Source organism: Danio rerio, chromosome 17, assembly GCF_049306965.1.
Source record: "Danio rerio strain Tuebingen ecotype United States chromosome 17, GRCz12tu, whole genome shotgun sequence".
NCBI classification, from domain to species: domain Eukaryota; kingdom Metazoa; phylum Chordata; class Actinopteri; order Cypriniformes; family Danionidae; genus Danio; species Danio rerio.
In genome coordinates, this window is record NC_133192.1 from 14,840,200 (window position 1) to 14,862,608 (window position 22,409).

Here is a 22,409-nt window from a genome sequence, read left to right on the forward strand (position 1 = left end):
ATAAACACCATGTTGATATACAAGATGAATAAAGAGAAAATAAATAGAAAGATTGACAGATAGATATATGCGGAGATAATATGACAGTTCAATGGATGATGATGATGATGATGATCAGTAAAGATGAATAGATGGAGGTAGATGATAGATCATAAATGTAATGGATTATTTTTTTAAACGTTCAATCATGTCAAATTTAGTCAGATTGATTGGATTTAAATAATTTTTATTTTTTCATATTCATTCTTAGTTAATAAAATTTTATTTATGAGGTTTGAATTTCATCTTAAAATTTCTTTCGAAGACTTGAAATGGGGATGAATTTAATAATTTAATTAACTTTAAAATGAATATAATTAAAGGGATAGTTCACCTAAAAATTACAATTCTGTTGTCATTAACTCACTCTTCAATTGTTTTTTACCAGTTTTAGTTTCTTTTTTTCTGTTGTCAACAGAAGATATTTGGAAGAAGGCTAGAAAACTGTAACCATTGACTTCCATAGTTTTTGTTTTTCCTACTATGGGAGCAATGCTTGCAGGTTTTCAACTTTTTTTTTTCAATTCATCTTTATTTCTATAGCTCTTTTACAATGTAGATTGTGTCAAAGCAGCTTAACATAGAACTTCTAGTAAATCAAAACTGCCAGTTGAGTTTTCAGAGTTGAAGTTGAGTTTAGTTCAGTTCAGTGTGGTTTAGATTTTACAGCTGAAAGTCTAAACATAAGTCCCAAACCAAGCAAGTCAGTGGCAAGGAACAAACTTTACCAATTGACGAAAGTGAAGGAAAAATTCTCAAGAGAAACCAGGCTCAGTTGGGCACGACCATTTCTTCTTTGGCCAAGCCTTCAGTGCAGAGCTGCAATCTAGGTGCTGGAGTGTGCATCCGTCTCAGCGCGCTTCATTCACTACACTTCAAAAAAGTTTTTTAAGTTGCTGCGCTTAATTTGAGCCAGATCTTGCGTTCGTGTTTGTGGTCGCGCACGCATGACGATAGTATATTCATCATGCACAAGTTAACAATATTTTCAGCATATATTTTTTCAACATTTTCATCTTTCTTAATCTTACAATCCCTGTCATTGGTTGGTGGTTATTGTTTCGCGTGCAGTGAAAATAAAAAATGGCCTGCCTAAATGATGTATGTATTTTCAAAATTGCAAGGGGCAATCAAGCTTAATTTAATTTCTTTAAAACCACGAGTAAATCTGTTAATGAGACTGATCAAGCTAGATCTGGAAGCTGAAACGGTGTCCCTGCTTCAGGATAGTGTGTGACGGGAGCAACACGAGTCAAGTCAGCCACAGAACATGACAGAGGAGCTACTGTGGGCTCTTCTTGAAGAATAGACAGAGTTAATGTGAGGTCTCTCTCTCTCTCTCTCTCTCTCTCTCTCTCTCTCTCTCTCTCTCTCTCTCTCTCTCTCTCTCTCTCTCTCTCTCTCTCTCTCTCTCTGACAAATGAAATCAAAGTGATGCGTACGTGGTGGGATAAAAGAAAAGTAAGGAAGTCAGTGCCTCCTAATGTTATCTTCAGTCACATCGACACCTGTCCATCGCCAATAAGAGTCACACCGTTATTTGTGGGTCATTTGCATCGCGCTACTTGCATTGTATTTGCATTCCCTCACACAATGAACATTATATATTTCTATGTGACTTAAAAGTAGTCAAAACAAATGACAACAAAACAGTGCTGCTTTTTTTCTGTAACAGCACAGCGGATAACAGTAAATCAAATTATTATTATTATTTTTATTATTATTATTATTATTTATTACTGATTGATTTATTTTCTTATAAATTTTTAATTGGTTTGTTTTTATCTTATTTTGTGTTTGTTGTAATTTTTTAAACAAAATAAGATGAAAAAAATAAACAAAAAGTATTAATTAATAACATTATTAATTTTTTGTGGAAAACCTGATGCGGCCCAGCCAAATCCAGACTCTGCCTCCAGCGGCCCCCAGGTAAATTAAGTTTGAGACCCCTGATGTAAATAGATGACTCAAACCGAGGACTCGAGAAATGAGCCGATCAAGTCTTTATCCGGCTCTAAATGCATATGACTGACTACTGTCTTTCACGTGATACAGGACTTGAAAAATGAACTAATCTTCTACTCCACCTGCACCAATGTACGCTTGAATGAACGAATGAACCAATTGGGATTGTTTGTTTTTATTACATAAAAGTTATACTGCATTAGTTAATGTGATTTAAAGTATGTTGCCTTTTAATTTTGAAATATTATAAAATACTGTAAATTAGGAAGTTACCCATGGCAACTTACACATATTATAAATTGGTGTATTTACCTTTAGCCCAAGGCTCTCGATGATATTTAGTTTTTGGTTGTTTATACGAAAAAGTTTGGGCACCCCTGTTGTAGAGGATTTAGATTTCAAAAGCATTTGTGTTTGCTAATGTAAAGAGATGCGTTTTTAATCTAGTTTTAACATGACAGAGTGTGTCTGCATCCCCAACTGTGCTAGGAAGGCTGTTGCAGAGTTTACGTGTCAGATATGAGAAAAATCCACCACCTACAGTTGAAGTTCTTCAAAATATCTTCGTTTGTGTTCAACAGAAGAAAGAAGCATGTAAATGTTTGAAAGCTTACCAGCTGACCGCTTACCTCCGAATGGACGGCTTTCCAGCTGTTACCAATTTATCCAGTAGCTCACCATGTATGTTGGTGGACTTGAGATGCAGAGAGGAGATGACCACAATGACGGGATTTGAATCTGGTGAAGAACAGTTCCAGAAAGCAGGTAAGACAAAAACAGAACTCCAAAGTTAAATAAACAAGTAAATAACAGGGTGAGAGTGTGGTAAAACGTGGTAAAATAAAACGAGGGCTTTTCTTTTTCTCAATTGTTTTTTAAATTTGTCAGTTGTAATTAGGGTGGTGGGTGGGCGGGTCAATCTGTGCTTTTTTAAAATGCTATTGGTTGGGTTTAGGGAAGGGGGAGGGTGGGTCAGTCGAGTCAGTCAAATAGTCAGTCTTTTATGAGAAAACAGCAACAGTCAGTGAATTTATGAGAGAAAGGCAAATGCGAATTGCACTTGTAAGAGAAATTTGAGATCTCAAAAAGTGTACACAGCAGCCTTTAGTATATTCGCGAAAACAAAAACTGTACCTCTTGGGACGTATTTGGCAGTCTCCAGAAATTTAGTGTTAGTGTTTATAGTCCATATATTTATATAGAGGTATATTTTCAGAATGAGCCTGGGTTGGAACTATCTGTTTAACATACACATAAGCCTAAGAACAATGCTCATTAGAACATTTCAGATAGTGGTTTTGCAGTTATAGACAGGTGGACATATGGGCGATAGATAAATAGACAGATCGACTTGAATGTAGACACATTTTCATCTGTCTTTAAGTGTGTGCGTAAACTAAGAATGACATCATGCTGAAATAATGCTGCTTCCTCAGAATGAGTCATTTTCAGTGTGCTCTAATGCTCACGATTTCACAGTGTTGAGTGTCTAACCGCTGCAACAAAGCTGAAGTGACCTGCTGTGCCAGCTTATCCATGATATCATTGCATCGCAAAACCTCTTTACTATTACACCCCCCCTACTAATGCTTTATTCCCTTCTCCAGACCTCACATGGCACCAGGCCACAATCCCTCATCAGATCAACCTTAGCCTCATGGAGATTCAGGAAGGTTACTTTCACCATTTAATCCTTGACTCCATTCTTCACAAAGGGGGGTTAGATGTTCAGCGAGGCGGGATAAGGCCACACTTTGAGCTACTGTGCTCAGACTCGCTCAGATCCAGCAGCGTATTATTTCACTTTTCACTAAGGAAACTAAACGCTTGCTCTTCCTGTTCTTATTTCTAGAGTGTAGCAGCAAGATCTGCTCCATAAGCTCCTAAAAACATTTTCCTCCATTATCCGTCACTGAAGGATTACTAAGCAAGGATGTCTACATGGAGAAAGCTTTTCGCTAGTGTTTCAACGCAATCTCTTAGATTTAGCGGCTTGTTTATATAAATCAATGTTTATTTATATAGCACCTTACTAAACTTATGACCCGTTTCCACTGACTGGTATTGCATGGTACAGGTTGGTACAGGTCACCTTTATCAGGCTTGCTTTTCCACTGCCAAAAGGGGACCAATGGTGGGTGTGGTGTACGACAGAAATTTTCAAAAATAAAGTGGGTGCTCAAAGTAAAGCGCTTCGGGTCGTTCAAATATCATATGAGAAGCACTTCTCACAAAACAGATGCTTTATACACATAAATACTTGTGTATAAATGTTTATTACTAACCTTCATATGAACATCATTTGATTAAAACTGCAGATCAATGACAGTGTGAAATAGCCTATACTGTAATGCCTGCAATTTTATAAAATAAATTAATGCATCATATATAAACACACACAAACCCTTACAGTCTTACATATGCTAGCAATTACAGAAAAACTACACACAGACTCCCTGTGTGAATCAGCGTTAAGCTTGGCTTTAAACAGTGACAGCCCAGTGATTGTACTAAACTCAATTGGAAGGGTATTCCAAAGTTTAGAACCTGCCACTGCAAAAGAGCAATCACACTGCTTGTAGCTTGACTGTGGGACTTCTAGCAAACGTTGGCCAGCAGAATGCAAGGCTCTGCTGGGTTGGTGAATGTGTACAATTTCACATAAATAAGAGGGCAGAAAGACATTGACTGCATTAAAAACAAACAACAAAAGTTTTAAATCGATTCTGAACTTTACCGGCAGCCTGCCATTTACAGGCACGCTGCCATTGATGAAGACAAGCTTGGTAAACTCCAACAACAAATGAATTTTTATTTTGTAGGAAACATGAATTTGAAATATGAATTTGAAGGATGTATATATATATATATATATATATATATATATATATATATATATATATATATATATATATATATATATATATATATATATATATATATACTTTATATACTTTATATTATGTTTATATTTATTTATTTATTTATTTATTTATTTATTTATTTATTTATTTTTGGAGTGCATGAAATTTGACATTTATGTATTGCTATTTTTCAGGCAATTTAGGAGCTTTCCTACTTGGAGCCAGAAAATCATGGAATGAATAACAATAGACTGGCAACTAAAGCAACATTCATTTGATTATTTTCAGGTGGATGTAAAAAAAATTCTGGTTTGTGAGTCTAGGTTGTAAACATGACTTGAATATGGAGCTTGTGGTTGGAGCCAGAAATACATTCTACAACACTCTGTTTTGAAAGTTACCCAATGTTGGTTGTTCTGCAGTCTTTTAAAAGGTAAAATATGGGCAAACCCCTTATAGAAATCTGATATATGGCAGTATATGCAATTTACATGTATAAAATGCAAGTAAATTTCACATAAATAAAATAATATATAATAAATATGCAATATATATTTCAAACTTTAGCAAAAATGGCAGTTTATGTAGAATTATTACCCCCCCCCCCCCCCCTCCCCCATTTTAATTTTTTTTCTTTTTAAAATATTACCCAAACAACATTTAACAGAGCAAGGAAATTTTCACAGTATGTCTTATAATATTTTCTTCTGTAGAAAGTCTTATTTGTTTTATTTCAGCTAGAATAAAAGCAGTTTTTAATTTAAAAAAAATGTAATTAAAATTTAATTGTCGCGCGCGTACTTTCTTGAAGAGCGGTGTTGTCGCGCGCGTCCTGATCAGCTGTGTTGTCGCGTGTACTCAAGAGCGGTGTTGTCGCGCTGAAGGGCATCGCGGGGGCACTTTTGATTATTTTGGAAGGGTACTTTCTATTCAAGACTAAAAAGGGCATGTGCACTGCACAGGTTGAGCCCTATTTGTGCACGTGCCTGGACTCAACAGTGGGTTACTAGCATGTTGGGTTGTTCATATAACTTCTATGGGTACCACACTTAAATCCATGTTTTATTTAAAAAAAACGTTTGAGAGGTTTTGTTTATAAAATGAGAATCTTATCCTAGGCCTCCATTCCTAATACATAAAAATATTGCAATAGACCTTTTCACAAGACGGTAATGACTCATTTTTAGCAGTTTTTAACATCTTAAATCCTAGAAAATTGTTTGTATTTGTTTAATGTTTGTACATTTACACAGCTACACTTTGTACTATATCATAAGCTTTTATATTATATCACCTTTGCATGGTATATCACACCTTTGCGAGATGTTTTTTTTAACACAGAGTCTATAGGCAGGACAGTAATTCTCTTCTGGCTGCTGTCTTTCCATCTTTTTAATTTTAATTTTATTTTATTTGAAGGTCATGAAAACTTTTGTTTTTGAGCTGATTGGAATGCAAAAAACAATTGTACTCTCCCATTCACTGCTTTCTAAATATACCCAACTGTGATGACTTCCCGTAAATGTGAAAAGGATCTAACTGAGGCTTAAGCCATTAAGATAGTAAAAACTGGTCAACAAAAAGATTTTCCATCAGTCAGAATCAATCATTGTTTCTCCGTAACCTCGATTTGCCATTTTTCATGTAGAAGTTTCTTACGATTGAGTCCCTACTGAACATGCCGTGCAAATAGTTGCTTCTAGACTGTACATTTTTAACTAGTATAAGCTATTACCAAAATGTATCGTAGTGCACAAGTCAAAGCAATTTTTCTTCTTCTGAGATGAACTGGGGCATTGGTCGGAGCTCTTGAAACAGCAGGAAACTGTTGTGGCTTTTTATAGTGAATGTGACAGCTTGATATATTGTTTTTGTTTATTCATATAAACAGAACAGCAGAAAGATGCAGTCGTGACCTTAAAAATCACCACAGATGCATCCTCCCCTGCAATGCCGTGCATCAATAGACTGTTGCCTGACTTATCTAGTAGCCTCAGTAGGCACGCTCATTGCCTTTGTTATATGGATGGATTTAGAACCAAAGCTTACGTCTTTTACCCAAATGTTCTGTGGTTTGAATCCAGTGTTGGAGTGAGTTTATGCTTTTACAGGACAGTGATGCTAAAGAGAATTGAAAGTTACTACAAAATGTGTCAGCTCCAGCTATGGTCAGTCATACAAACAGAATGGGATTATTTAATTATGTACAGCAGTATTTGTCTTTTATTCAAAGGAATACTCCACTTTTCTTTTGGAAATGGGCTTATTTTACAAGAGTTTTACCGTTTTTTTTTTTTTTTTTTAAATCTGTAGTTCTGGCAGGAGGTGGGATGCAACGATTATAGATTGTGGTTGTTCGATTATAGTCTGAGGAATAATCACAATTTCACGGTCATCAGGATTATTAAGCATTCATTCATTTCACAACACTACTAGATTGATAAATCACATGAAAACTACTTATATTTTAAAGTGTTTTTTGCTTCTCAGTAACCAAATGATACAGAACAAAATAACAATAGAAAATAAACTATATTCAATTTATCTCTTTGGACTTAAAAATAAATGAAAAAAGTTTAATTAAAAAAAGTAATAATTGTATGCTCAAAATAAATGACAGAATAATTAATAAATAAATAAAAATAAGAATAAACAAAAAATAGTATTAGTCTAATGTAAACCTAATTAAAATATTAAAATTAGTAAAAATACAAATTTAGTAAAAATATTTCCCTTTTAAATCTCTCTCTCTCTCTCTCTCTCTCTCTCTCTCTCTCTCTCTCTATATATATATATATATATATATATATATATATATATATATATATATATATATATATATATATATATATTATATATATATATTATTTTTTATGTCCAACGTGTGTGTGTGTGTATTGGCGTCAGTGTACAAGCTCAGAACTTTAAACTAGCACACAGTTGGCATAACTTAAATGTTAGTTGCAGAAATTTTTTTTTATGTGTAAAAACACAGTGTTAAAAAGCCTTTACGGTTAATTAACCGTGATGAATTAAAGTGTGGTTAATAGTAAAATTGGTTAATTGTTGCATCCCTTGGAGGAAACGGTTGTTGCTTAGCATTAATCGTTGAAAAGGAAATAATTCCTCACAGCAAACATAAACAATCTGTAGTGGTAATTTTGCACACAACGTGTCTCAACAATAAAACCAGGAAAACACTTGACATTTCTCCGCGGTCATTTGAACTGTCGCATGAATTGCGTCATCAAATTTGGAGCTCCTATTGATTCTTGGATTGACGCTCACTGCAGCTGTTGACACACTGCAGGAAAGTGCCTGAAACTTCTGCCAGAACTGCATTGGAGGAAAAATATGCACTAAGCAGCTGTCAGTGAACATGTCAAACTAACGATCAAAGATCCCAGATTTTAGCCTAGGATTTCAGGAATCTTTTAGGATTTCTCAAATTAATCTCAGATGACAGAATCGTATCTAAAATCTCAGTGTGAGGAGGACTTTAGGTAAGGAAGACATTATGTGTGTCCCAAATCGCATACTTATGATCTATTCTACTCCATTTTGTAGTATAAATGGTGTGAGTAGAAAGGTTGTCACGATACTGGAATTCGATCTGTACTAAAATTTTAAAAAACGCCCATTTTTACAACGCTTGAGCGATGTAGAGCATGTTCTTATGCTGTGTTCACACTAGACGAGGATGAAGCATCAAGCGCGAGTGATTTGCAAGTTAAGTCAATGCAAAGATGTGAATAGACATTCTGCGGCGCGATATGCGCAAATGAGGGAGCGCGATTTGCACGAAAGATCAGACTGAGTTGAATGTTTTGCGTGCTTGCTCTTAACGCGTGAATCGCTCGAGTTGAAAAATCGAAACTTCTGCAGACATTCGTGCCGCGTTAACTAATTAGAATCTTTCTCTTGTTTGGGTGTTCTGTGTTTGTCTGAGATCATTAATCTACGGATCATTAATCTACCAAAACGTGTATATTCCACATAAAGTATGAAACTGATCGGTTAGTCCTTGTCACGTGACACACGCTGTGCTGAGGGTGTTCATTCTACTCTGTGCATCTGGAAGGCGCCAGCACCTTCATTATAAATAACGAACTTGCACAAACTCTAAAGAAGACTCGATATATGAACAGTCCCTAAATGGCCACCCGCCATTGTTTGCGATCTCTAGCAGTTGATCTAGCACAGTAATGCTAGATTCCCCTGATTTGTTGATAAATGAGTTACGGATCTATTCCTTGGCATTTTGCGGGTCCATAGACATCTTTTTTTTACTTATTTTGCTGCTTGTGGGTTAAATAAATAAAAGATCGTTCTGACTCCGATAATAAATAAAACGGAAATAATTAATGATTTCATGTACCAGGTACCAGTCCGTAGCCCGGTGGTCGAGGACCACTGCCTTTAACCATGCAGGGGCAAGCTTCAGGCCCTGTGCACTCTTATACAGTAAATATCAGACCTTACTAATACCTTTTATTATTTTCAGAATCCAGATGAATTTAATGTAATCTTCTTGTCATTGTAATTCATATTCTGCTTCAACTACCTGTCCAGTGCAAATCAAATATCCTTGTATCAATCAAAAGCTCTTGAAATGTGTTTTGCTTTCAGACAGACTGTCCCCATCAGATTAGAACTTACTAAACTGAGAAAGCGATTACCAGTTTTGTGTGCAGTATGCATCATGCTGTTGTCTTGCTGAGACAGAGACTGATGTCCACCCACCTGGAACAACACAAACAGTCCCTGAAGAACCTGTCCAGACAGCAGAGACACTCGCTACATGATCCTTAAAGCCCCACGGGAATCATTCTACCTCAACCAGACGTCTGTCTCTTTATTTCTTAAGAACTACTGAGCTTGCTCTCTTTGCACAAATCCCTCCAGTACACCCCGCAAGGGAAGACTCAAGTAACCGAGAAATAGCGAGCGAAAAAAAAAGAACATCTCATTTTTCTCTTGTACTTTCCAAGCAGTAAATTCTTTTTACATTTTTTTCTTCTTCTACAAAATAATGGTTGCAGGGGGAGAACGTTACAGAGCCGCGATCCAATTATAAAGGGGCGGAGAAGAACCCGAGACATGACACGCGGTGAACAGCAGATAGAGAGGAGGAGCAGGAAACTCAAGCAGGTGTTGAGACTCCTCTTTGACTGAGGGCGAACAGATTGCTTCCATCCTGCCAACGCTCATCTGCATGGTAATATCAGCTGCCCCCTGCTAACCAGACAAAATGATAAGGCCTTCTGCCACAAGCAGACCCCGAGTAGTGTGTGAAGACATGTAATGCACAGCTCTGATGCTTCTTTATGGAAATGCAGCAATTCTTGTCAGTCATTATAAGGCTGTGACATTTAAGACCCATCGGCTGGTCGTGGAGTATCTGTCAGACTAGTTTCTGTCATGTATTCTGCACCGTCAGCACTTGTTGAACCTAAGCCAGATATTCCCACCAAGCAATTGTGTGATTAATAGACATGTAATAAACATCTAAACATGGACAGCTTGACTAAGGCCCCGTTTACACTAATGCGTTTTAGTTTAAAAACGCATAAGTTTTGCTACGGCTACGCCATCCGTCCACACTACGCCAGAGTTCTCGAGCGCCGAAAACGGAGCGTTTCGAAAACGCTGGAGAGGCCGTTTTCATTCTGAAACGCTGCTGCTCCGTCTCAGTGTGGATGATGGAAAACGGAGACATCTGAAAACGGAGGCGGGGCTGCAGACATTCGCCTCTCTGATTGGGGCTTTTCCTCAATATTAAGTAGCCTAACAAACAGTTCAGTCCTGCATCCTCTCCTTGTAAGTTCAGACTTCGTAAGTTTGATCAAGGCTGCAGTCTCTTCTTCTCAGTTTGATATGGAAAACAGACTATACCGAGGACACGGGTAAATCTTCAAAGGGAACAGTGTACTTTATAACTTCATTCACATCACCCTGGCTACGTTGTTTCACTTTCTCAACAATAAAATGTAAACATGATTTAAGGAACTGCCTATTTTCATTTTAATATTAGCAACTTAACAGACAGCAGAAATGTTGAGGCGTCGTGCTGCATTTATGAGCGCCATCTTCACTGTGTGGATATTTATAACTTAACGGAGCCGATAACAACTGCCTCCTTTCAATTTCAGTGAAAATACGAAACACCCTCTCTTTTGCTGAATATCAGTTTTAATAATCGATAATGGCCATTATAAAAGTATAACATACAATAAGTTTATACATTATAGGAAATAAAGGCAAGCGATCAGTCAATATACAGAATAGGCTATGTGCTTGCATTAATCATTGACTTATCTTTGCGCTTAGCCAAAACACGTGACCTGAGAACAAGTAATAGATTCCAACGACCAAAGTCAGGGAATATGTCGTTAGATAAAGACAACAAGATGAATGAAATATCTTGTTTAATAAATATAGTGAGATTAGATCCAGCGGGAGATGCTTGATGAGAAGTCCGACCAGCAGAGCTCTCATCTGGGTAGATGGGGTGCAGCGCTTGCTCGAGAGTGCGTGTGTGGTCACGTGATGTGCGTTTTCAGCGTTTTGGTGTGGACGGAGAGCAGTTCAGAAATGCTGGGTAAAACGCAAGTGTGGACGCGGATCGTTTTCATTCTAAAACGCCGTTTTAAAACTAAAACGCACTAGTGTAAACGGGGCCTAAAACAAGGCTAAGGTGGATAGCCTCTCATTCGTAATCAGCAATAATACAATCAGATTGATTCAAGCTTACAACAAATAGACCAACAAATAGACCAACTACCTTATCTTCGTTTTGGAAAAATCCCCCCTTCCACCCTATCTCCTCCTTTTCCTCAATTTATCAGGTGGAGACCTACCTGATCTCAGACCCCCTTGCTTATTGACCAGGCAAAGGTTTGGGCTCAATTATCTCCAAGATCTCTTTCCCAGGACAGCATGTCAAACCTGCTTACAGCGTCAAGCATATCTAAGTGTGAACACTTGAAGTAGACAAATTAAACAGACGTCTCATGTGTAGTCCTTCTTGTGTACTTGATGACTTGTCTAGTTTTTGGCTATTCTTAGACATCTAGTATACCCAATTTTAGCCTAATTAGAGCCAATATGTCTATTTTTCAGATGTCTATTAGATATTTAAAGTGTTAGACTAAATGCCTCACTTACATGTAAAGCAACAAGGGATGCCAGTTTCAACAAATTCTCATGATCAATTGTTTAAATAAATGATTATTTAACTGATTCTTTAATTCTAATAGCACATTCAAACAAAGATGTTTAATTCTTGTTCAAACTACTTATTTAAAATGAGCTAAAACAACACAAATCTTGAGTTTTTTTTTTTTTTTTTTTGTGCGACAACTTATTTGTTTCATACTTAATACTCTTACATTTTTCAGGAATTTAGTGTTGGGACAACATGAATGAATTACAGTGGAAGTCAGAATTATTAGCCCCCCTGAATTATTAGCCCCCCTGTTTGTTTTTTTCCCCAACTTCTGTTTAACGGAGAGAAGACTTTTTTTCAACATTTCTAATAGTTTTAATAGCTCATTTCAATAACTGATATATTTTATCTTTGTCATGATGAAAATCAATACTATTTGACTAGATATTTTTCAAGACATTTCTATACAGCTTAAAGTGACATTTAAAGGCTTAACTAGGTTAATTAGGTTAACTAGGTAGGTTAGGGTAATTAGGCAAGTTATTGTATAAAGATTGTTTGTTCTGTAAACAATCGAAAAAATATAGCTTAAAGGGGCTAATAATTTTGACCTTGATATGGTTTTTGAAAAATAATAACTTGTTTTACTTATGCCGAAATAAAACAAATAAGACTTTCTCCTGAAAAAAAATTATTATCAGACAAACTATGGAAATTTACCTGCTCTGTTAAACATCATTTGGGAAATATTTATAAGAAAAATTCAAAGAGGGGCTAATAATTAAGACTTCAATTCTGACTGTGCAACCCAGTCAGCATATTTACAATGCAAGATATATCTTCTTTATTGACACGTTGTCTCTCCTACATGATAGGATGTGCAAATAAATATCAAAATGCAAATAAATCTGACATCGCCCACGGTGTCATTTAAACTACCGCCACTGCCCTTCCTGATTGTTGTTGACAGCACGCACACACCTTCAATAGACAGAAATGGCAATTTAATATTTATTTTAAGGTACATCAATAGAAGAAGCTGCATTAATAAAGTGGCTCAAAAAGGAATATGGATAAATGATAATATTAGGGTCTGTATAGTGAGTGTGTATGTGTGTATATAGTCATGTATTTTGTTCAGTTTCTTCATTTGTTTGCTTTATTAATTAGCTCATTAATCTTCATTCATTTTTGACATGGAATATACTGTATGCTATACAATAAAAGCAAGTTAAAAATAACTGAAAAGTTATACAAAGTTATATATATATATATATATATATATATATATATATATATATATATATATATATATATATATATATATATGAAAAAGGTTTTTTTAAAAACTAAAAAAAATTCAATATTTCAAGAGTGATTAATTAAATTAATTTAAACCACATTATTTTATTTACCAGAAAGAAAATATATAACATTACACTGAATTCATTATTTTTGGTGTGCCACCCCTAGATTTGATATGGCCTCTTTTAGCCACCCCTAAGAAAATTTTCTAAGGGCGACATTGCCCATCAGTTTGTTTTTCATTTATTCAGGAGTGTGAAAATAAGGTATGTAGGTAAGAAAAAAGCAAAGTCTATTTTAAAAGTCTTCATCTTGAACATCATTTAATTATTATTATTATTATTATTATTTATTTATTTTTTTTATCTGAATCTTATTGTCACAATTGTGAACACAAATATTCTTCCATAAGGGGGTTGTCGTTGATGTGCATTGTTAAAGATTGTGACTTTCTTGTGTTTCTCATTTGGCGTATCACATACATCAGATATTCAGCCAAAGTTCCATGGGTATGACTGGCTCAGACATCAAACTTTTTGCTAGTTTGAGTATGCTGAATGCATCTAATGGTGCCATCTGTGAGAGAGAACTTTGATTGGCTGTTGAGTTTAGCGAAGCAGTCGGCTCACATGACTAAGGTAATGAAAGGGAGCAAAGAAGTCATGACAGCACCGACAAAAGGCAGCATTCATTTTGCCTCATCTTACCTGAGGATTCCAATATCTGCCTATTTTCATAACAACATGATATCGGAAAAGAAGAAAGCAGGCAACATGATTCACATTCAAATTGACAAGGTATGTGCAGTTATAATGATGAATATACAATATTTATTGACACTTGCTTATATATACAGTCGCAGACCTGCAAGTTGAACTTCATGTAGTCTTTTTGGTGTTTTCTGGCACATCTTTTTAGCTCAGATGAAATCAATGAAATATCCAAAATGAACCGGTTTTATCCAATTAAAGGAACAGTTTAAACAAAAGTTATGCCATTTACTCACCTTATCATAAACATGTATGTGTTTTTTTTTCTTCTGTTGAACACAAAGGATGATATCTTAAAAAATGCTGGGTTCTACACAATACCAGCATGTTGTCCCAACACAAATCGATTAGGTTATTAATTCTTTTTTTTTTACAAATAAAAGTGGATTGAACATAAAATAATTAAGTTGTCCCCAAAAAAACTAAAAACAAATAAGTAGTATAACCAAAGCATATTATTTGTTATTAATTATTTATTATTTTATGGTTACAGGTTTCAAACTTTTCAAACTCATCAGAAGAAGAAGAAACTCCTTAAGGTTTTTAACCACTTCATGATAAATAAATAGTGAGTAAATTTAAGTTTTTTTGGGGGGTGAACTTTCCCTTTAAAAAAGTTCAGAATTTTTATGGACAGAATTTCAACGCATAGCCTTGGTTGTTATTCGCAGACGATGTCGTTCTGTTGGCTTCTTCGAACATGGACCTTCAGCATGCACTGGGGCGGTTTGCTGCCAAGTGTGATGCGGCTGGGCTGAGAATCAGTACCTCCAAATCCCGGGCCATGGTGCTCCACCGGAAAAAGGTGTTTGCCATCTCCAGGATGGTGGAGAATCCTTACCCCAGGTAGAGGAGTTCAAGTATCTTGGGGTTTTGTTCACCAGTGAGGGAAGGATGGAGCGTGAGATTGACAGGAAGATCGTTGCAGCGGCAGCAGTAATGTGGTCAATGTACTGGTCTGTTGTGGTGAAGAAGGAGCTGAGCTGAGGGCAAAGCTCTCAATTTACAGGTCAATCTATGTTCCTACTCCCATCTATGGTCATAAGATTTGGGTCATGACTGAAAGGAAAAGATCTCGGATACAAGCGGCTAAAATTTGTTTCCTTCGTAGGGTGGCAGAGCGCACCCTTATAGACAGGGTGAGGAGTTCTGTCACTCGGAAGGAGCTCGGAGTAGAGCTGCTGCTCCTCCACATCGAGAGATGTCAGCTGAGGTGGCTCAGGCATCTGTTTCGGATGCCTTCAGGACACCTACCTAGGGAGGGGTTCCAGGCATGTCCCACCGGAAGGAGGCCTCGGGGAAGACCCAGGACACGCTGGAGGGACTATGTCTCTCGGCTGGCCTGGGAACGCCTCGGGATGCCCCCAGAGGAGCTGGAAATAATGTCTGGGGAGAGGGAAGTCTGGGGTTCTTTCCTAAGACTGCTGCCCCCGCGACCTGGCCCTGGATAAGCGGATGAAGATGATGATGATGATGATCCCTTTAAATAAAGAACAAACTTGTGCTGCATAATTTGGTGTTCCTTTTAGGAGCTAAAAAAGCTTTTGACTAAAACTTAAATCTGACTGATAAACCCAATCAAAATACCATTAGTCTGGTGATAACTGGGGCCTGACAGAATCTGCAGACTTTTTTTGTGGAGTTTCACAAACTAATTTCAAGAGGAGCATGTGATGTGATTGATCACAGCTGGTCTCTTATTACTAATCATTAGTAAGCCAATCAGATCATTCCAAACTGGCTATAAATAGCCCGACTAGCATTACTCCCTCATCTTCGTTTTTTGATGAATCCCCCATCCACCCCATCTCCTCCTTTACCAGGGGGAGCTCTTGAGAACTTCCTGATCTCACATGCTCATCGACCAGGCGAGAGCCCATAGGCTCAATTATCTCCGAGCTCTGGGTTCTTTCCTGAGACAGCATGCCCAACCTGCTATTAATATCAAGCAATATCTAAGTGTGAACACTTGAAGCTATTTCTGCGCAGAATTTTGTCTGCAGAAATCTGTGAATTTATGCGGAATGATTTTGGGAGTATTATAATTCAAACTTAATATATAAAATAAAAAATAATAATTTTCTTTACTTTTATTTAATGTTTACTATGCAATATTAGTTGTATAATAATCCACTTATTTGGTAAACAAAGCAAGTCTCTCATACAATTTATCTATTAAAAGATCTATCAAATTTTACTTTACAAACTGTATTGTAAATAAATCATATAACCGTTTTCTTATTAGTCAGTAATCTTCCTGAAGTTCATTTAATAACTGATTAAATATAATTTTTTTAGGTGGGCATAGATTAATTTTTTGAATCTAGATTAAAATGGCTCATTTGAATTCTGCCGAAGGCATTCAGAATATGTGTGCTACCCAAATAGTAAGTCTTTGAGAACGAGTTTTTTAAGCCAGGTGGCGCAGTAGACCAGGTGTTCATCTACTGTTTTCAAAGTGCATCACAAACAGCTTTAGAAACTGTTCTACTAAGATAATTAGTAATTAAAATGAATGATTTTCAATAAGATGTACTTGTCTTTACACTGTAAAATGTAATTAGTTGACCTTACTTAAAAAAAGTATGCAAACTCGTTGCCTCAAAAAAATTAAGCAAAGTAAACTTAAGATTAGTGAGTTAGAAAAGCTTGTTTTTTTAAGTGTGCAGTACTAAATCAAGTAGTACCACTAACACGTTTTTTTTTATGTTCATGTAACTTAATAGCCATGCTTAGTGTTAACTTAATTTTTTCATTTTGTGTTGATTGCTTGATATAAATTTAACCCCACTTAGAATTACTAAATACCTACAACTTAACACTATCAGTTCTGCTCACTCATTTTTCAAGTTCACTTAAATTAAAGAAACCAATTTCCTTGTTGGACCCAAACCTGGGCAGCTGCAACATGTGGCCTTTTCTCTTCCCCATTTATCTATTTTTGCTGTTACTATGTGATAAAGGCAAACACAACACAAACATATAATTTAAAAGAACACTCACTGGTTTGATTCAGCTCCATTAGAAAATTTATTCAATGCACATTCAAGTACAAAACAGCAGCTAAACAACAAAGTTGTGGTTTGATTTAACTGTATAAAATGACAAGGAAAAATAAAAAAAATAAAATAAAAAAAAACATTTCTGTGAGCTAATTGTAAGCATGTCTCCCAATATTAAACAGGTAACTACAGGACGACTTCAGTGCATGCAAAATCAGTGCATTTCTGATCAAAACCGAAAGTACAACAAATACTTTTGTGTCCCAAAGTGAGCAGTCCAAGGATTAAACCAACACAAATAAAAACATCATTAAAAGTTTTCCCAAAACACAAATGTAAACAGGATAACCTTGCTAGGTTTTTTTCTGACATTATCATCTAATAACAACTAACAACTCATTGCAACACAACGTGGCACTATTTCCACCATTAGCATACCTGCATAACATGGTAGACTTTAATGGAATATTCTTTTTTTCCATTGAGAACGTAAATGGGCGAGAACAGTTCCATGAAAGCATCAAACTTTCTCTGATAAGAAGAGAACATTAATGGCGGCAAAGCTTACAAAGTGCTATCTGACAGCCGATGGATCTTTACTGTTCTAACCCAGAAGACTGTTCTTCAGAGTTAACAGCTTTGGTGGGAAGTTTTTCTTTACCAGTCCAAGCATCACAGTCTGAATGAAGTTGAGTGTATTTGCCATGCATTTTGGGTTATCCAAATGCAATGCATATGTAAGACCAAACAAAAGACAAACTGCCTGAGGCAAGTTTTTAATATGATCCATGACAATAATTCCCTCCAGAATGATGGCAGTGGAGATGGGCTGGAGGTCCACTGAGCTTTGACCCTCGTGAGGACTATCTTCACTGACAACTGTCAGCACACCAACAGTGATGCATTCTAGGGCCTCGTCTCTCTCTGTATCCTAAAAGACACACATTCTTCAGCATTGCAATTTATGCTATTCTAAAACATTCTTTTTTTAGAGTTGTAATGTTATCAGAGAATATGGTTTTAAATATGTTTTCACACTGGATCGTAACAATAAAGCAAACAAAATATATTTGTTATGGTTAAACTAAAGCTAAAAAGGTCTATACATCCTCAAAGAGTGACACTGACTTTTCAACCTACAAAATACATCAATCACTGTACAAAATGTATATTGTATATTGAGCAGATAGAATTACATCTATGTCAACGCAGGTATAGTTTTATGTTCATGCAGACTGTAGGATTACAAATTTAAGAATATGTTTAAGATCTATGGAAGACATTTTCTGCCAAATTTAAATAAATTAAATGACTAAAATGAAAATTAAAACCAGATTAACGATTTCATTAGAGAAAACTGTATGCAAAATGTGTGACAAAATTGAGAATGAAATGATTTCATTCTCATGGTGACGGTGCATCATCCCTGTCAAATTGAAAAATAAAATGCAATTGGTGATTTCACATTTAATTTTCACTACAGTCTCGAGGCAAGACAGCCAATACTAAAATGAAAAGCCAAACGTGAAAAAGAAACTACAAATAGTTTTACAAAAGCTCTTTATTAACGCTCACGCAATAATAGTGACAACTCAAATTAAAATTGTAAATTTTAGTTTTCATTTTAATTCCTCTTTTATTTTGTTAAAATGTGTGTCTGTGTGTGTGTGTGTGTGTGTGTGTGTGTGTGTGTGTGTGTGTGTGTGTGTGTGTCTGAGTCTGTGTTTGAACCTGTGTGTGAGTCTTTTTGAATGTGTGTGTGTGAGCCTGTGTTTAAGTGTGTGTGTGTTTGTCTGAGTCTGTGTTTGAGTGTGTGTGAGTGTGTGTCTGTGTTTGAATCTGTGTGTGTGAGTCTTTTTGAATGTGTGAGTGTGTGTGAGCCTGTGTTTGAGTGTGTCAGTAAAATTGTGTGTGGTGTGTGGGTGTGTCAACCTCCAGGTTGGTGTGTGTGTGTGTGTGTGTGTGCGTGTGTGTGTGTGTGTGTGTGTAAAATTTGCAACAAGAAATCTGTGGAGCAGTCATAGAAACTGTAGCAATAGCAATGTCTTTAAGTTATCTGACACTAAGTGTTGGCAATGGAAATGTGTACTTGTCAATAGAATTATATGATATATTTAACCCTTTTGTTGTGCCTTGATCAGACTTGACTGCAGCAGCTCATGTTCTCAATAAAGAATCCTGCTGAAGAAAGAACCAAGTCTCCTTGTCTTCAATTCTAAGTGTTCTACAAGACCAAACTTTTTCTTATGTGCAAGTACTTACAGAGCAGGTCTTGTAAAATTCACTGGAGTCATCACCGAGTAAAATGGGAATGCCTTTGAGGACAACAGAGCGAAGTACTGTGACGTCTGGTGTCTAATGATACACAGAGAGAGAAAAGACCAGTTACCAGAGTAATTTGCAAGGCACAAGCAGACAGGAAATAAAATAGATTGGTCTGGATGGTCTCATTTAGAACTTGATTGATGAACTATCACACAGATCAACAGCAAAATAAACCTACTTACCATCCAGCTCATGTGCTGCATCAGCTCCCTGAGTATCTGGCCAACAGTTCCCTTTTTTGTTTTGAAAAGTTCAATGAACCGTGGGGCATCCTGGTCCAGAGCCTCAAAGAAGTTTCTCTCAAGATTCTTACTGGCGATTCTATTAAACTCAGCAAACACCTAAAAAAGTAGAGAGGAGTGGGTAGGGATGGAGAGGTGGCAGAGGGATTAACATTCCAACAAGTGTTTGGATTTCTAGTCACACACCTTGAATTTATGTTTATTTGCATTATTTTATTGATTGAGAACAATTACATGCAATAGCAACAATTGATTGCTTACCTGTCTCTCTATGAAGAGTGCTAATTGGGTATGTCAAAGAACTCTGGTCACTGTTGTCTTAGCGATGGTGATGCTCCTACAGGCGACAGGATCTCAGTGTCTGCTGTGCTGCCCTCAGTGTCTAATGTTGTGGTGGGTGATGACAATGCTGTTAAATGGAGAGTCACAAGAGGGATGATTTTGACTGTAGCTCTTTCAGGTAAATCAGTTATTTCAGTCAAATTGCAGAGTGCATTATTGGAGTCTTGATCTTCATACTGCAGTTTAAAGTCATACTGCAGTGACAGTTTATCCACCAGTTGCACTTTGAATTCTTCAATGGACTGTGGTCTCTTAATTAAAGTCAACTTACTTATATCATCTTCAGCGATGATGACTCTCAGTAACAACCTCTGGTCCATTTTGATAACTGTTTGAAAATCTGAAAAGAAAGAAAAGATCATTTTGGTATCAAACCTACCAACATAAAAAGACAAAAACACTAAAATGCAGTATCACATTTGAAATACCAGAGCTATAGGAAAAAACTAAATCCTTGCAAAAATCTAATTATCAAGCTTTTAATCAATGAACTTCTTTAAGACAAGTGAACACAGCAGTACAAAAAGTAAATGGTAAATGACTCGCTTATGTGGTTAGACATCAAGGGAACTGTAGTCCTGGGTATAATGGACTATAAATCGAACCCACAGTATCTATAGAGACAGTCCAGAAATACTAATTACATCAAATATTTGAAATTCAAAATATGCATAAAATATTATATATGATGAAATATACTATAATGAAATAATTTCAACACAAGATTTTCTTAGCTTTTGTTGTAATCCAATTGTTCTGATGTGAGCATAACTTTTACTTTAGCATGCAATAATAATACAGTTATTAGTTGAAAATACCTTTTATTGCTGGGATTATGGAATGTGTGGATTGATCACCATCTGCCTGGAAGGAAACTGTTAAATAAAAATTCAACAATTTAGCACAACCAAGTACATGTGAAAGCTGTAACATAGGCCTATAACCCACAATGACAGCTCCCAGTATTAAAATGAACATATTATGTACAAGATGACCTTAAAGAATAATGTAAGCCACTGAGTATGCCAGCAAATATGTTCCCTATCATAGCAGACTATGATAAACTGAGTGTAAAGATCTTTTCAGACAGGTAAACACTCTTGTCTGTAGCGAACCAAGACTGATCTGGGTAGTCGGTACTATGGTAAACATGGAAACAGCACAGCTACGAATATTGACTATAAAGTGCCAAGTGTTAAATAAAATAACATTAAGTTAGTTGACTGTGGTGATATCCCCAATCATAGGTCGAAACACAGTGGTAACGTTAATCCTGTTTTTGATAAGCACAGACTGTTATTGTTGGTAGCTAAAATTAGCATAGTCTTTAAGGACTATCTTAAAATAAAATTATACATCCAGACTTGTTCTGATGTTCTGCCTGAGCTTACAAACAACAGTTATAAAACTCAGGAAACTCCCAAACCGCCGGGATCAGTCTGTCATCATCATGCTAGCTGCTAGTCAGTACTCGATGACAAATGTTACTGACATGGCAGGTGGGCGCGAGCGACTGTTAACGTTACTACTACACTAAAGTTTTTCCTCAATTTTAACGTGACAAAAGTCTTGAAAATAATAAAGTATTGACCAAGTTTCATCAAAATATAACCACGTTATGTCCATAATATAGTTAGCTAGCGTTAGCCGACATTACTACACACATCATTACTAGCAGGCACAAAACACTGGCGCTGATTTACAGAAACAAAACGATCTGCGCAAGGGTAAATTAAAATATGTACTCACCAAATGAGTGTGCCAAGCACAAGAATCGCTGTTATGCTGACGATAATCACAAGTGCCGTTGACGCGATGTTTAGGTCCAGATCAATGATATCCAGCTTCATCTGGTCGGTCAGTTGCGGGCAAGATGTGACATACTGTTTGCAAAATTACGAATCCCGCCACGCCAAGACCCGCCTTACGAAGCAGCTTGATTGGTTGGGGATGATTGATTGATCTGCGCATGCCCACAGTGTCATAAACTTACTTTTTCTAAATTAATCCAGCTCAAGTAGACTGAGCTGGTAAGATTTTTCAACCTCAAAGTACAAGTAACTTACTAAAAGTGAGTGTTAATAGCAGGTTGATAAAAACTGATTAAGGTCAATTTACTATTTTTAATTAAATACCATGTTTGCTTTTACAGTGTACAAACTGTTTATTCAGTCAAACAGGCATTTTGAACGTGGCTGTCAGTAAAGGGATGCACACACAAACGCACATGCACACATCGCGAAATTGGAAGTTTTTTTTTTTATTCCGTTTGACCTGCGTTGTTAATTTCCATAACACTCTCACCAGTCCTTACTCCTTATTTGTGTCTAATAGCAGTTTGTCACGGGGGCATGAATGAAATGTTCATGATTTAAAGTGAAACTGAC

General features: G+C 36.3%; 1 protein-coding gene across 1 annotated transcript; it reads right to left on the bottom strand.

Moving 5' to 3' along the window:
• Positions 1-17,130: 17,130 nt before the first annotated feature.
• On the bottom strand, positions 17,131-21,899 carry si:ch211-131e11.16. The gene is made up of 7 exons (XM_073928237.1): positions 21,772-21,899; positions 20,841-20,897; positions 20,294-20,362; positions 19,942-20,089; positions 19,621-19,779; positions 19,376-19,468; positions 17,131-18,044 (listed from the first exon to the last, which is right to left on the bottom strand). The coding sequence occupies exons 5-7, from the start codon at positions 19,639-19,641 to the stop codon at positions 17,718-17,720; spliced, it is 441 nt and encodes a 146-aa protein (XP_073784338.1). The 5' UTR covers positions 19,642-19,779; positions 19,942-20,089; positions 20,294-20,362; positions 20,841-20,897; positions 21,772-21,899; the 3' UTR covers positions 17,131-17,717.
• Positions 21,900-22,409: the final 510 nt, after the last annotated feature.

Coding starts and splice junctions, on each gene's coding strand:
- si:ch211-131e11.16 (XM_073928237.1), bottom strand. CDS start 19,641: ATGCAGCACATGAGCTGGATG. Junction 19,469..19,620: donor TGCAGCACATGAGCTGGATG/GTAAGTAGGTTT, acceptor GTGTATCATTAG/ACACCAGACGTCACAGTACT. Junction 18,045..19,375: donor AATTTTACAAGACCTGCTCT/GTAAGTACTTGC, acceptor TGTGTCTTTTAG/GATACAGAGAGAGACGAGGC.